The 17,056-nt window shown below is 39.2% G+C and overlaps 2 protein-coding genes across 2 annotated transcripts in view; one reads left to right on the top strand and one right to left on the bottom strand.

Moving 5' to 3' along the window:
- Positions 1-7,180, top strand: part of MRPS35 (mitochondrial ribosomal protein S35) — a 30,270-nt gene extending 23,090 nt beyond the window's left edge. The window contains exon 9 of the mRNA XM_014544239.1: positions 6,826-7,180. Within this exon, the coding sequence (XP_014399725.1) occupies positions 6,826-7,095 (270 nt within the window). The 3' untranslated portion in view covers positions 7,096-7,180. The remainder of the gene's footprint in view (positions 1-6,825) is intronic.
- Positions 7,181-13,521: 6,341 nt separating this feature from the next.
- Positions 13,522-17,056, bottom strand: part of MANSC4 (MANSC domain containing 4) — an 11,827-nt gene continuing 8,292 nt past the window's right edge. The window contains exon 4 of the mRNA XM_005871842.2: positions 13,522-14,568. Within this exon, the coding sequence (XP_005871904.1) occupies positions 13,919-14,568 (650 nt within the window). The 3' untranslated portion in view covers positions 13,522-13,918. The remainder of the gene's footprint in view (positions 14,569-17,056) is intronic.

Here is a 17,056-nt window from a genome sequence, read left to right on the forward strand (position 1 = left end):
CCATGTCTCTTTGCCTTCAGGCAAGATTTCCTTTTACTTCTCATGTTCAAGAGCCTACCATGTACTTAAAGATTTTTAGGAAAGTTTGTGTTCTTTCCCACCCCGTGGCTGAAGTCATGAACTTGAGCATTATTATACTCTTTTCTTCCCTTATCTTCTCCCTTGATATCTCAGTGTTAGCCTTTAAATATCTGTTAAACTATTTTCTCCTCTTCATCTCTACTGCTACTACCCAGGTATAGATCTTCATCTTTTACCCCAAAAACTGCAAACGCCTTATTGATTTTCCTGTCTCATCCATCTTCCATGTTGCTGTTAAAGTGATTGTTCTAAAAAACAAGTCTGTTGTGTCATATTTCTTTATAACGTCCTTCAGTGATTCCCCTTTACCTAGGACTAAATGTAAACTCCTTAGTCTGTTCACAGTCATTGCTACCTCATTATCAGCTACTCAGGAAATGTGGGTTATATATCTTATACCTCAGCCCTAACGAGCATAATGTGTTCTTTCATAACATTGCATATGCTGTTCTCTTTGCTTATAATCTTTTATTTTTTTCAAAGTATCAGCCTTACAAATTCATATGAACCCTTTAATACATCTCAGATGTTACTTCTCATATGTTTCCTGTCCATCTTTTTCCACTCCTCCCTCATTCAGTTACTTTTATGGTAATTGTCTGTGTGCATGGCTGCCTAACTCCATCAGACTTCACTGAGGACAAGGACTGTACATTTTATTCATCTTTCTATTTCTAGCATCTAGTACTGTTTGGCATATCAACAATCAGTAAAATTTACAAAACTGATTTGGATTGAGTTGAACTTCTTGACATATTAAATAAAAATTTAGCTGTGGTAACTGAAAGAATTGGCAATAGCTTTTTATTCATTATGCATATTTATCTATTTTTTTATTATTTTCAAATAACTTAGGGAATTTTTAATGGTCAAACTGTTTTCCCTCATATAGCACAATGTCTTTCTTGTAATCATGAGAAGTGGAATATTACTGTGATTCATGTCCTAGGCAAAAGGAATTGTAAATAAGATGTTAGAAGGTGACAAATGTGTGTTTTTAGTGGAACAGATATTTCTTTGCTTTCTGTTAGAATACACTGACCAGGGCATGAATTAGCTATTATTATATGTTGTTCTTTGTATTGAATTTATGCTTGCAAGGGGAAGAAAGAAATAGGTTCAAATTAAATTATTCTTTTGTTCTTTTTATATCCTTTTTACCATGTCTCTGTTCCCTGGAACATGTTGTTCTGCCACTAACAAGCAGTGTGATTTGGGGCACATTGTTTAGTTGCCCTGGGCTTCAGTGTCCTGCTCTGTAAAACAGATGGTATAACAGTATTACCTCATAGGATTGCTGGGAAAGTTCAAGGAGTTAATATATGGAAGGTGCTTAGAATAGCAAGTACTCTAATAGCTATTCAGATTCATCCCATGCCACTTTCCTTCTCGGGCCTGAATTCAGTCCCCTGAATGTACTGAGCTCTTCCGTCCTCTAGGCCTTTATCGGCTTTTTCCTCCACTGGGATCACAATCTTCATCTAACTGGCCTTTACTCAACTCCAAGTCTCCTCCTAGACTGGCAGTTCCAGGCCAGCGCAGTGTCCGGCACAGTAGTTGTACAATCAATATTTACCGAGTGAATTAAAGTGTAAGAATCGAGCCGGCTGTGGAAAAGAGAACAGGATCTGCGGAATGCAAGGTGCTTCCTAGGGTGACTGTAGTCAGAGCAGGTTCTCTCACCGTAGGAGGGAAGAAAAGAGAGACCATACACTATATGTATATGCATGTACGTGTATAATATCCACCCTTATAAATTAAATGGTGAAGTTATATTCAGTGATTGAAGTATTAAAATAGTCATCAAATTCTTTGCCTGAATGATCAGCTAGAGCTTAAAATGGTATTTTTATTGTCCCCCAGTATTTGACTATGCTATTGTTTACGCTTTAAAATTAATACATTCCAACTACACTTAAAAAAAAGACACTCTTAAACAACTGCCCACTTTGAATCCTGGGTGTTATTTTAGAAGCTAAAATTTTGACTGAATTATAAGTTATACATCATAAATAAAGTTTAATCATAGCAGTGTTTTTAAAATGGATTTAGGACATGCACGATGTGTCACCAGTACTGATTGGTTACCCTGAGGTGGTAGAATTACAGGTTATTTCTTTCCTTTTCAGTAATTTTCATCTTTTCTGTGGAAGCTGTATATGGAACTGCAGCCTGCTGATACTATATCTGAAATCAGTTCTGGATAATTATTCCTTTAGCATTAACCCCTGTTTTTAGAGGCCCTTACTGAAACAGTGAACTTTTGCTTAAAGACATTGAAGTTAAAGAAAAATGTGTTTGTTTTGTTTTGTTTTTAAAGGAAACTTCCAGAAAGGCTATTTAAAGTCACATAAATGTAAAAATCTTATTTCAAAATTATTATTAAATATGACATTTTGGAGATATCGCTTATTTAGAACTAAAATTGAGCCATTTTAACTTTAATATTTTTAACTGAATGTGTCATGTTTCTAGAAATGTCTGCTATGTTTCTTTTTTCTTTCTTTCTTTTTTGTTAATCCTCACCCTAGGATATTTTTTCCCATTGATTTTATTGTATTTATTTTTTACTTGGTTGAATTTTGTATTTTAACAGTATCCAGTGAAATTATCCTTTAAAAGTAAAAGGAGAGCCCTAGCCAGTTTGTCTCAGTGGATAGAGCGTCGGCCCTCTAACTGAAGGATTCCGGGTTGGATTCTGGTCAAGGGTACAAACCTCAGTTGCAGGCCCAATCCCTGCGCAATGTGTCTCTCTCACATCTCTGTTTCTCTCTCGGATTTTCCATTTAGTGGATAGAAGGGAGAGGGGAGGGGGGTAGAGAGAAAGAAACATCGATGTGAGGGAGACACATCGATTGGTTGCCTCCCACACTCACCCTAACTGGGATCAGGAATCGAGCCTGCAACCAAGGTACGTGTGCTTGACCAGGAATCGAATCCGAGACCTTTCCATGTGCAAGCTGATGCTCTAACCATTGAGCCACGTTGGTCGGGGCTGTCTGCTATGTTTTAGTCTAAATCAGTTACATCTCATTGTTTCCCACGTTTTGTCCTTTTCCTCCTTTTCCCAGCCTCTACCTCTCCCAGGTGATGCACTCTATCTTGTATACGCTGCCAAGTCCAAACTCTTATTGTCAGACCTCTCTGCTGAGCACCGTGTTAGTTGAGACCCCCTGTTGAGAACCATGGAAACTCACTCAAGCTGGCTTAAGCAGAAAAGATACAATTGGAAGGATCCCACAAAATCTCAGGAATGAGCATGAACAGAAAGAAGACTATGCGAGGGCTGTTTTTATTCTGTGGGCTCTATTGCTCTACAGGCAGCTGCCTCTTTTTTTTTTTTTTTTTTTTTTTTTTTTAAAGTTCCTCTCCTCCTCCAGTCTATATGCCAGAAAGAGTGACCTTCACTATTTCAGAATCTTATAGGACTAGTCATCCCGGGGAGGGGGAAGGCTGAGGTGAGGAAAAAGGGAGCAAAGGAACAAAACTAAAAACAAAACTAAGCTAAATTTAATTCTCTCTTTGGATTCAAACTCCAAGCGGGGGGCTCTGCTTCAGTCAGGCGTTGTCCAGGAACTGTGGCCAGATGGGCAAGATGATACCAGGGCAACAGCTGTCGGGCAAATAATCTGCATGTAAGAAGTGCTAATTGATAGAGTGAATGAATTGAATGAATGAATGTGCTGACCTAGGTTAGGCTCTTGTGAGTCAAAATACCACAATAATGTTTTTGTGGTTATGATTTTTTAAATAGTCCATTTTTTTAAAAGAAAAATACTACTATATATGGATAAAATGACAAAGTCTGAGACTTCCTTCAAAATAATTTAGTGAAAGCATGATAAGGGAACAGTGCTTTTCTATATGCTTTTATAGAGAGAAGCATCTAAAACAGTGGTTCTCAACCTTCCTAATGCCGCGACCCTTTAATACAGTTCCTCATGTTGTGGTGACCCCTAATTTCATTGTTACAAATTGAACATAATTAAAGCATAGTGATTAATCACAAAAACAATATGTAATTATATATGTGTTTTCCGATGGTCTTAGGCGAACCCTGTGAAAGGGTCGTTCGACCCCCAAAGGGGTCACGACCCACAGGTTGAGAACCGCTGATCTAAAACAAGATTGGCTATGAGTTGATTGTTGAAACTGGATGATAGGTGCATGAGCTTCACAGTCTGTTGTCTTTACTTTTGTATTTGTTTGAAATTTCCTAGAATAGAGTTTTTAATCATAAAAACAGAATTGTATTTAGTAGAGTTAAAGAGCCTTATAAATTATTAGCTTATAAATTAAATTAATTTTGTACCAGTCTCAGCATTATCACATTTGAATAATGAGGTTTTTGTTTTAGCCAGCTCTGTTCTTTATTTCATCTGAAGGGTAATTTCAGCAGATGCCCAATATGAACAAGCACATAAATGTACCTTTTACCTAAAATGTATGGGTATGAATTAGTTTTTAGCTAGGGTGCCTAGAGACATCGAGTTTCTCCTAGTACTGCCCAGCATATAGTAGGTTCTTAGTAAATGTTTTTTTGAACAGGTGTCCCTTAGCAGTCACAAACCAAAAGGGAGCCTTGTCTGTTGAGCTGTTTTCTTAAAATTTGTTTAAGAAATCTTGTTTGTTTGTTTTTTGCTGTACGTTTTTCCATCATTTGAATTTTGCTGATTGTATCACCGTAGTATAATTTTTTAGATAAATGAAGACTGCTCCAGGCTCACGTAGCCACCTGAGGTCTAAGGGAATCAATATTGTGGCACATCACATCTCTAACACACCTTGGCAAACCAGTGTAGAATTGTATATACCAAATGTCAGGAGAAGATAGATAAAATGTTGGAAATTATTATTACTTTGGTTACCCCCTGTTTAAGCATCTGTTTCAAAGCAGTTAAGAAAGTCTTGATAAATCTAGGTGAAACATTTTTAAACCATTAAGTAGTCTTTTTTAACTTATTAATCTATTGATCTATTAATGCCAACTTATTAATTACTTGATTAGAAATAAAAGTCTCTGAACGACTTGTCTTCTAGCAGTCAAGAATGAGATAGAGTAACTATTTTTACTTAATGCTTTATAAAATGTACTTGTTGACTTCTTAAATGAAATATGCTTCACTTGTAAATTACAATTATGAAGAAACCATGACATTGTCTTGAAACATTTAAAGTATTTCTAAGGGTAGATAAAACCATTTAGACCATTTTTAAAAGTGGCTGGCATTTATTTCTTTCTCAAATATTACAGTTAAATTTAGGTGGGTAGGATAATTTTTTCAGGTTTTTTTTTAATGCACAAAATCAAAATTTGCTATTAGAAATTATTTGCCACAGTGTTGTGTGGGCAGGGCACACCAAGAAAAATTTTACATTATTTCCGTTCCCCTCAGGCAAGCCTAAAGCTCATTACCAGATAAGAAGGCGGCATAGAGTTGATTCTCAACCAGATATTTCTAGAACATAAGTTGAGGCATCATCTTCAGCCATAGATTCCGTGCAGAGAGGTGGGCAGACAGTATAGGGAGCTGTGAGTACAGATACCCTATGTTGGCTAAGGAATTTGTTGATCAGAGGAGACATTCTCCATCCTATTGGTTTCTCTTGGAGGAAAGAGGGTACTTAGTTTGAAGTATAAATGGAGGATTTCTTTTGGGGGGTTTCTGTGGTTGGGAGCTTCTCTCCTAGGGTTCAGTGGGGTTTGCTGGATCATTGGCATCCCCAGTGGCCTGTTTGCACTTGGTAAGGCTTCTTTTTTACCCTCTAAAGGACACATCTCCAGTGCATTTCTCTTTCTGTGGGGGTGGGGATGGGCGGAAGGCATGGTGAAACTGTTTACCTCATCTTGCTGCTCATGTAGCTCTGAGGAGCCTTGGAGATCTGTCTGCTCAGGCGGGTGTCTCTTTTAAGAGGAGTTTTCATAAATAAATCTACCTCTCTTCTAATACTTTAAAATGTTATAACTTCTTAAAGTTGTAAGAATAGTAGATGATTTTATAATGGCCTATAACTCAGAATCTTACCCTGTTAATTTGGAAAGAATGAGGTTGGTATTCAGCACTTCTTTGAAGCAGAGCATATTACTTATTAGCTGCATTGCTTGATTTTTCACAGAATGGTACATCTTCATTTAAATCATAAGCTGAATTGTATGACCATGAAACCTACCAGTGTTCCCTCAATAGCATGGTAATAATTTTTGTAAGAAAAAAAACAAGTGGTAACAAAAATTATTTCCATTGTAGGAACAGAAAAGGAAGATAATACCAAAACAAAATTCCAGAATATATGAAGTCATTATGACTGAAAATCGTGTATTACACACGTACTTCATATTTTTAATTTTATTATAATAATTGGTCTTTCCTGTCATCCCCACAGGCATGTTACAAAGATAAATACAGTCTCCACTCTCATTATTTTTAACCACAGAAATGTAAACTGTTGATGTGTTAGCATTTAGGGACTAGAAAGCTGCAAAAAAAGGAGTTTTCTGTATCTTTTGGAAAACAGTATTGCGTTATAAGTGGAATTAGAACTAGTGAATGGAAACGGAGTGTTCACATAGCCGTGTGCAGTCCTGAAGCTGTTGGTGCAGGTGGAGAGCGGTGCTGGATAAAGGGGGAAATCAAAGTGTACATACAGAGTATTCACATTTTGCCAACTTCTGTTCCCCTAAAAACCCCAATCTTTTCTTTGGGTAATATTTCTCAGAATTCAGAACTCATTCTTTCCTTTCAGAAAACTGAGGACTGGGAGAAAAATAAGACTGAAGCAGACATGGAAGAGTATATATGGACAAATAGCTCCTCAGAAAAAAATATCCTGGAAACACTTCTCCAAATTAAAGCTGCAGAGAAAAACCCGGACGTAACTAAAGAAGAGCTCCTTGGCACTAAAGAGATTGAAGATTACAAAAAGTGCGTTGTTAGTCTTAAGAACGAAGGGGACAGTGAAAATACTCTTTCTCAGTACAAAGACTCAGTGAAGAGACTATTAAATTTGACATGAATTATGTAGAAAAATATGCTTGGTTTATTTTATGACCTATATGTAATTATCTAATTTGATATAAAGTTGAAAATGTTAAAAAAAATGTTGTTTTACTTTCGAGTTAAAATTATTCCTTTCATACTAATGCACAAAAGGCAATGAATATTCACAAATTTTCTTACTATACTGTGGGGCAATTAGACTCATTAGATCTCTGATTTCTTCTGGTTCTAACATGTTTTGATTTTAATTCTGTTATAACAACTTTAGAATTTAAATGCAGATAATATATTTATTTTGTCACCTGCTACATTGTTTCCCTACACAGTAGCACTTATTGGATGCTTCTGAATTGTAATTGTGATTATTTCAGAAGTGAGGTCTAGAACCGGGCCCCACTGCAGCTCAGTGTTTTGTTTACATAACTGCTGTCCACCCAATGCATTTTTGCAGATGTCAGTTCTGATTAGAATCAGGTCCTTGGGAGTATTTTCTAACCTAAAAAATTGGTTCCATCCCTCTATTTTGGGGTCACTTTATATTGATTCATTTCTGTTTAGTATCTTACTTTCTATTTCCTGGGCCTCATTTCTCCAAATCCAACCTGAAAATGGAGATTAACTGGTATTCATTGCTTGATTCCCCAGGGAGAGCTTCCACAGCTCAGGAAAGAGATGAGGCATAAGGAGTGTAAGTGGAGTAAATGACAGATCACCCATCCCCCTCCTCCTCCCCCCAGGAAGCCAGGACCAAGCAATGCTCACCACACAGGGAGGGTCTGGGCCTTCTGGCAGAGCCTCGCTCACTTGAGCACTGCCCTAAGAAGCATTCCATTCTATTTAGCTGTCAACTCAGGATTTTTAAGTATATCTGGAGGTCATTTCTTAACACTTCCAAAGTTGTCCACAAGTGATTAACTTAAAATAAAAAGAAAGGCATTATTGAGTTTCTTTACCTAAGACTTGATTTAGAGGACAGAATTAGAGGACATAAATGAAAGCCAAAAGGAATTTCAAAACAGTTGCCCAAAAGGTGTATATAAAATGAAGGTATGATTTGGTATTAGCAAGCCCAAGAGTCGGTAGGTTAGAAAGGACAACAATATGGCTTTGAGTGCAAAAAGGAGAGAGGTATGTTGTATTTCATTGGATGAAAATACTGAATGAAAAGCAAAGTAGATAAAACTGAATTTTTAGATCAGGTTTCAAGCATACATGAGTGCATTGAAATGTTATATTTTTAGAGACTCAGAGTTAGGAAAACTCAGCTGCAGAAATAGGACTAAAGAAGGAAACATTTGGAAGGAACATGTGAAGAGGTAGTGGATTAGGATCATCAGTCCTATAGTAATAGTACAGTAGCTGCAGAAACAGGACTGAAGAAGGAAACTTGGAAGGAACATGTGAAGAAGTGGTGGATTAGGATCATCAGTCCTATAGTAATAGTACAGTGCAGGTGTCAGCAGGGGCAGAAATGATCTATAATAATAAAAGCGTAATATGCTAATTAGACCAGACGTCCTTCCAGATGAAGCCGGGGCTGCGAGGGAAGCCCGGGTCCCGGGTGCCTGCTGGTGGCCAGAGGGAAGCAAGCCCAGGTTCTGGGTGCTAGAGGGAAGCCGGTGCTGGCAGCCAGGGCAAGGAAGGCCTGCTGTTGCACAAATTTCATGCATTGGGCCTCTAGTGTGTAATAAAGAGTTTGACCTTTCCCAAAGGTCTGGATTCTCCCTGTAGCTTCTGGGAGGTAATCTATGCCATACCTCATAGAAGTGTCTTTGTTTAATGCTGAGCTGCTCACAATGAATTTTAGGGTGGGGCTGGCCACACCTGATAGTCTTAGGCATGTCAGAAAAACCAACCATGTTATTTTGGGTGGGGGCTTTGAGTCATCTGGTAAATCAGTGCACCTGGCAACTGAGATCAACCACAGGTAATCAGTCAATCATACCTATGTAATGGAGCCTCATTAAAAACTTAAAACGTGAGGTTCGGGCAAGCTTTCCTGCTTGGCAATACTCTGGGCATGTCAGACCCTGGAACAGGGTGAGGAATCCATCCTGCCTCCAGGGGTAGAGGACACCAGAAGCTGTGAGTTTTTTTGTTTTTTGTTTTTAAATTCTTTATTGTTTAAAGTATGACATGAGTCTCCTTTTTCCCCCCATTGACCTCTCCCCTGCCACCTCCTCCCCCAAGCACAAGACCTCCCCCCCCCCACTATCTGTGTCCATTGGTTTTGCTTATATGCATGCATACAAGTCCTTTGGTTGATCTCTTACCCCCTCACCCCCCACTTTCCCTCATAGGTTGGACAGTCCGTTCGATGCTTCTATGTCTCTGGTTCTATTTTTGTTCATCAGTTTATGTTACTCACTATATGCCACAAATGAGTGAAATCATGTGACAGTTATCTTTCTCTGACTGGCTTATTTCACTTAGCATAATACTCTCTAGTTCAGGGGTGGGCAACCTTTTTGTGACTGCGTGCCAAAACCAGCAAAATCTCTGACTCAAAATTCTTCTGCGTGCCAATCCTGATTTTTTGAGAACATGTTACACCTACTTGATATCTCTTAAGGTGTACATATGTGAAGAACCTTGAAGAAATAATAAAATTCATTCGAGCAACAAAAACACAGTATATGATGATGAAAAATACATTTACTTTTTAATGTATACATGTACACTGATAGTCCGACAGAAAACTTTATGACTCCGTTTGATATTATCAGTGGGACTTTTGCTGCTGCATCACTGATGACAGAGATTTTACATCAGGTTTATATTTCATGACCTTCAGAGATATGCACGAGCTACTACTTTCATCAGCCAGGCTACTCCTATTATGAGACTTAACAAAATTCATCACTGAGAACAAAAGCGTATGTGGATGAAAACATGGAGAGTAACGCTGTTGCAAAGTTTTTTAAACAGAAAAAATTTTCTGGAATGGCACTCCAAGTCCTCAATAGTTTGTTTTCGACACTTCTCTCTGGTACTCCTGTCTCTAATTGCTTTTTTTCAATGTTTTCCAAGTCAACTCTAAGGTCAATAAATTTCTGCTTCCAAATTGAGCTACTCTGAAATTCAATCAACTGCATTTAAAAGTCAGCCATGTCTATCCATGAAAACATTTGTAAGTTTAGTTCCTCCAGTTTCATGCTGTCTGGAAACCTCATGAATTTTGCTGTCTCTTCCAGTTCTCTGAATTTCGCAAATCTTGAGAAGAACTGCTCAATAGTTGACTCGATGATGTTTAAAAACAGCTTTTGAAGGCTTTGACAGTCTGTTCTGTCATCTTTTGGGAGGTCTTTGATGTGCCTCTTGAGGTTTGGGAAATATCTAAATCTCTCACCATCCACATCCCTCTTAAAGACTTCCAGTTTCTTTTCAAAAGCCTTTATGTAACCAACCATGCTGTTCTCCACAATGACTACACCAGTCTGCATTCCCACCAGCAGTGCAAGAGGGTTCCGTTTTCTCCACATCCTCGCCAGCAATTGTCAAGTTTGTTGATTTGTTGATTTGTTGATGATAGCCATCCTGACAGGTGTGAGATGGTACCTCATTGTTGTTTTGATTTGCATCTCTCGGATTATTAGTGACTTTGATCATGTCTTCATATGTCTTCTTGGCCTTCTGTATGTCCTCTTTCAAGAATTGTCTACTTGGGTCCTTTGCCCATTTTTTGATTGGATTGTTTATCTTCCTTTTGTTGTATGAGTTCCCTGTAAATTTTGGAGATTAAACCCTTATTGGAGATAACATTGGCAAATATGTTCTCCCATGCAGTGGGCTTTCTTGTTGTTTTGTTGATGGTTTCTTTTGCTGTGCAGAAGCCCTTTTGCCTCTTTCGTCAAAAATTAATTGAGCATAATGGCTTTGGTCGATCTCTGGGGAAGCTGTGAGTTTTGAATCTTTCTGGACTTCATCCTATGAGCTTCTCCCTCGGCTGATTTTAATCTGTATACTTTCCCTGTAATAAACCACAACTGTGAGTATGACAGCTCTCATTGAGTTCTGTGAATTCTAGTAAGTTATTGAACCTGAGGGTGGTTTGGGAACCCCTGCCCTACCCGGAATTTAGAGTTGGTGTCAGAAGTGAGGATGGTCTTGTACAGGACTGTGACCTTTAACCTTTGCAGTTTGGCTAACTGATCTGAAGGCTCTCGGACTGAGGCTTGACCCTAGGATCGCAAACTCTTAGAGCTGTAAGATTAATACGAAACCGCCTCCGAAGATAACAGCCGCCGTCATTGTAATTTTAACCATAATTAAACAGCACTGTTTGTCAATTAGATCCTTGTCCTTTAAACTATTAAGTGGCCCAATATATACAGTGAACATTACCGTATTCATCCTTATAATGAGGAAGGATTCTAGGGGACGCTGCTTGTGTTGATCTGCAAGCATTTCTGAGTTCAAACTCTTAAGAAGTTGCTTAAACATGGAGGCAAAAAAATAAAACTTGTCTTCTTAATGATAGGGTGCTTTATTTCTTTCTTGGCGAATATTCTTTCCAATATTGGTCAGTATTTCATAATAATGGACAATTACAGACTTAAACCCATACCAAAACTGACTACCTACAATGTTGGAGAGATTTCAGTATTGTGGTTATTTCCCAGATGGGTGTAACAACCTTCACCGTAGTTGTTGACTGGGCCCTGACATCTTTGTTTCTTAATGGTTTAAGTTCTATTCAGGAGCGCTCTTTGGTCCCTTTGACTTTCATTAGGACGTGGCTTCCAGGCCTGGCTGTGTTTGATGCTTCTTGGCTGCCTCTAGCCTGGTTGCTTCTCCAGTCTAAGTTTACTCCGTCTATCTGATGGTCAAAGTTAGGGGCTGAAGAAGAGGAGTGTGAGTTTGTTTTCTTACAAAGGTAAAATATATTTTCCCCAAGTTGTGGTTATTTCTCTAAAACTATCAATTTTTAAGGAATGAGTAAAATTCTTAGAAACTCCAAGGAAGAAAAAAACCTTATTTTCTAGCAGCCCTACTTTGTTGGGAAGCTTAAATAATTTGTACATATTTGAAAGGAAAGCAATCTTCAAAGAATGTATATAGAAATAATTTTTAAAGACAGCTTCCTGAATTATTTATTTAAATATAAATTTAGGATAATTTAAATCTCGATAATCCCCTAAATAGCAGGGCCTTTTCCCCCTAATGTATTAAGAAGGAAATTGAACAAATTTATGGTCCTATATAATAAAGAGCTAATATTCTGATTAGACCGAATAGCAGAACGACCGTCCAGACAACCTTCCAGACTAAGCCGGGGCTGCGAGGGCCAGCCGAGGCTGTGCAGGGCTGCAAGGGCTGGCCAGGACTTCAAGGACCAAGCCCCTACACGACTTTCATGCATTGGGCCTCTAGTATTATAAATAGCGAGTTAAGGCAAACTGATTAAATTTTTTAATTCAGACTTATTTATGATTAATATGAGGGAACAGTACTATTTTATTAATCTTATAAGATTTTTCTCTTCTATATTCTTTGTGGTTATGGCTGTCAATATCTATTCTCACATTAAAAACAGTTTCAGGGATGAGATTAAGGGCCTGTAGTTTCAGATCATTAGAGACTTGAATTACAACTTTCTATCTACATTTATTAAGAGTTAAAGGATAAATCTGGTATAAGAAGTGGACAGAGCTGAAATACCTAGTGCTAAGCTTTACATCTGAGTAAACTATACAAGTAAGGGATGTAAACTAGAATTCCCAAGCTTTATTCAACAGAAGTTAACATAAAACTCAAAAGATCTCCATGCCATAAGTATTGAAAGGCATGTTATCTTTAGAAAATGAAGATGGATTAGGATTGAGAAGCATGGAACATAGAAAACTATATAAAAATCAGGAAGCATTTGCTTAAGCCACTGTAAGATTTTATTAACCTATAACAATAATTTGACCTTGATGGTAGACAAATAAGATATTACAGTATTTTTCCTCCTTGTATCCCATGCTTATTAGGAAAATGGAGGCTTTTAGTCTAACCGTGATTTCAAGCATGAACTTTTTTGGAAACAGATTTTCTGTTAAGTCCTGGCTTCACTATTTACTAGGTGTGTGACTTTAGGCAAGATACTTAGTCTCTTTTCTCCTCAGTTCCCTCATCTGTGTAATGGGATAATCTTATATATTAAAAGGCTAGTATGCAAATTGACCGAACGGCAGAATGACCTGTCGCTATGACGCGCACTGACCACCAGGGGGAAGATGCTCAATGCAGGAGCTCCCCCCGGTGGTCAGTGCGCTCCCACAGGAGGAGCGCCACTCAGCCAGAAGCTGGGCTCACAGCGCAGCAGTAGTGGCGGGAGCCTCTCACACCTCCGTGGCAGCGCTAAGGATGTCCGACTGCCAGGAGAGCAGGCCTAAGCCGTCAGTAGGACATCCCCCAAGAGCTCCCAGACTGCGAGAGGGCGCAGGCCAGGCTGAGGGACACCCCCTCCCAAGTGCACGATTTTTGTGCACAGGGCCTCTAGTAGAAGTATAATGGTTAATAATAGTTTATCTGACTCAGAATTATAAGGATTCAGGGAGTTAATAAATGTATAGCATTTAGAACCATATCTCTCACATGATGCTAAATAACTGCAGAAGTCAGAATTTTAGAAAATTGACAAAGAATACACTATTCAAAAAAAAGTAAATAATAAAAAAAGCAGTTCTGTTTATCAAGCATTAGTGTGTTTTTTTAGACATTGGTGGTGGTGGGCATCCCATGCAATTATTTTTGAAACAAACTGCCCTTGTCTTACACAAAACTAAAAATGATACTCTTGAAATCTTACAATCTCTTACAACTTTTACTATTAAGAGTTCTCCTTCAGAATGTTACATTTTTTTCCTTTGCCTGGATCCTGACTTTCTCTGTCCTGGTTTATACTGGCCCTGCTTCTTTCGACAGCATCCAGATGCCAGGATGACTATACAGCAGCAAAGAAAGAGGACAGAGGTACAAAGGGCCACAGGAATCAACCACGTCTTTGAAGTCACAGATGTCCCATCCGGTGTTTTGTCTTCGTTCTCAGATGTGTGGTTTCTGCTGTTGTACCCTTTGGTTTTGTTCAGTAACTGCTTGCTGCTGTTGAGTCGGGATGGAATGGGCATATGAGAAAGTTTTGTGTCTATGGGCACAAAGAAAGGAGAAATAGTCTTGTTATCTGGATTGTTGATGAAATCAGCACTGGGTGATACCTTATTTTTTTTTGTGGCAATGGAACCATTCAGGGAAATTAATCTTGCCCAAGAATCTGTGGTTAATTCCTCGGAATACCTGGTATGGGTTGCGTTGACCAACTCTTGATGTGTGGTTGATGATGGAGCCTCTATTGATGTTAGCATTTGGTTTATCATGGTGGTTTGTTGTTTATCTAAATTCATAGTTTTTAGATTTCTTAGTCTGTCCCATCTATCAGATGAAGAACGGGTATTTAGATATGTGGGAGGTGATTGTCCAAAAACCAGCAAATCTGGATCTATACCTGAAAGATAAATAAGGCATCATTCATGTTATTTCTATTTTAAAAGAAAGGACCATATTCCTGGCTGGTGTGACTCAGTGGTTGAGCTTCAACCCAGGAAGCAAGAGGTGACCAGTTTGATTCCCTGTGAGGGCACATGCCTGGTTGCTGGCTCGATCACAGCAGGGGTGTGTGCAGGAGGCAGCTGATCGATGATGTTCCTCTCGCATCAATGTTTCTATTTATCCCTCTCCCTCCTCTCTCTCTAAAAATCAATAAAAACTTTTTTTTTAAAGAAAGGACCATAAAATACAGTTTGGAGAAGTCTCAGGTTTTGCTGGTATGAGTTATTGCACTAAGATAATTGCTTACTTCTGAATGGCTTAGAAACATACTGGCCATATTTGAATTTATCTTAACTTTCCAGGACATTTCCTGTTATGAACAGATTTAGCTATATCATGGAGAGTACTTCCTGTCTGCCAGTGCTTTGGGGCAACAATAGTGAGTGTTACTGCAAGAGCTACAAAAACAGTAACCATTTGAGAGATATAGCACTTTTAAATAAAGAAACAAAGTAGGTCCTGAGCCTGGCCAACATGGCTCAGTGGTTGAGTATCGATCCATGAACCAGGAGGTCACGGTTCAATTCCCATTCAGGGCACATGCCCATTTGGGAGCTCGATCCCCAATAGGGGGCGTGCAGGAGGCAGCCCATCAATGATTCTCTCTTATCATTGATGTTTCTAACTCTCCCTCTCTCTGAAATCAATAAAAACATATTTTAAAAAACTAGGCCCTGAGCAGTGTAACTGTATTCAAATCATGAGCAAAACCCTAAATTTCATCCCTTTCCAGTGCCTGAGGGTCCTGATTTTGTCTTCACTATTTTCTCTTATCTTGTAAACTAACTCCTTTTCTTCTGACTTCAGACCAGTGTAAATATTGCTTTGACTTTAAATGGGAAGAAAAAACTCTGAGTAGCTTTCCAATAGTCCCTGATAGCAATCTCCCTCCCTGTGCCCCTCTTCTCTCTCTCTTCTTCCCTCTCCCTTCCCTTCCCCAAACATTCCTACATCCATTTCCTTCATTTCTGACTTTAGTTTTTGCCACCTTAACTATTCTGGCAAAATGCTTCTGAGGTTATCAGTAGTTTCTCGTGTCCGGATCACCTGTGTCTCATTGCTTTGGCTTCCCTCCTGTCCTTGATATTGCTGGCCACCCTTTTAAAAAAATTCTTCCATGACTCTCAGGAGAGTGCCTGCCTCGAATTCCCAGCCCCCCACCCCCACCCCTTCCTTTTGCTGGTTCTTTTCTTGGTCCCAACTGGTTGTGCAATTTTCACAACCTTTAGTTCTTGGTCTTCCACTGTATTTTCTCTTCATCTCATACCCACTCCAAAGAGACTATTCTCATCAACTGTCACCACTACAATGATAGCACTGGAACCCACATGCCAGTTTCTTCCTCTCTCCTGAGTTCTGATCTCATTTCTCCTGTGTTCTACTGGAGGCAGACATGTCCTGTCATCACTGCACGTCCCTAAAGCCAGCGTCATTTTGTCTGCCTCTGTCTGACACAGTAGCATTGCCATTCTATCATCACTCATGGTGGAATCTGCCAGCTAAGTGATTTTGATTCCTCTCTTCCTATATCGAAAAAGTAATGCCATCCAATTCCTTCCCAATACGCTGGTCGCCATCCCTCCTCATCCTTGCACCTCCCATGACCTTGTTTGGATCCACTACCTCCCTGACTGCGTTGTCTAACCTGCATCCTGCATAGAGTTTTCCTAGGCTCAGAGCACCAGACACACCTTGAACGATGGCATTTTATCATTAGGTACCTTTTATAACTCTACCCCGCCCACAGCCCTTCTGTTACCTGGCCTACCCTACCTCCCTCATATTATCAGTGCAGCCCCAGACGTGCCCTGTTGTAGCCCCACCAGTGTTCTTACTTTCCCATGGTGTGACGCAGAACTTGTCCTGGCTCTTCCTTGACGCCTCTGAATGATCTAGCTTGCTTTACTCTCCCCTTCTTCTGAGCCTTTGTACTTGTAAGACTTGTCACATCAACTAGATTTTTAAAAATTAAATTTAATGGGGTGACATTTGTCAACCTGATCATATACAACTAGATTTTTAAGGAGATTGAAGGCAGATACATGCTGCAGTCTTCTGCAATGTTGAGCACAGCCTGCACATTGATAAATTACCTCCTTTGTATTTTGATGATAAAAACCTATTCTTTTTTATGTTTATTAATTTGCACCTGAGATGATTATACACATGGGAAAAGGACACTTAAAATTTTTTTTCTAAAATAAAATATAATGGTTGTCTTGGGACCAATGATATGTTAATACTAGAGGTCCAGTGCATGAAATTCGTGCACTGGGCGGGGGGGGGGGGGGGGGGGGGGGTCCCTCAGCCCAGCCTGCCCCCTCCCACATACTGGGAGCCCCCAGGCGTTGACCCCCATCACCCCCCAATCCCAGGATCGCCCC

This window comes from Myotis brandtii, unplaced genomic scaffold (genome assembly GCF_000412655.1).
Source record: "Myotis brandtii unplaced genomic scaffold, ASM41265v1 scaffold358, whole genome shotgun sequence".
NCBI classification, from domain to species: Eukaryota; Metazoa; Chordata; class Mammalia; order Chiroptera; family Vespertilionidae; genus Myotis; species Myotis brandtii.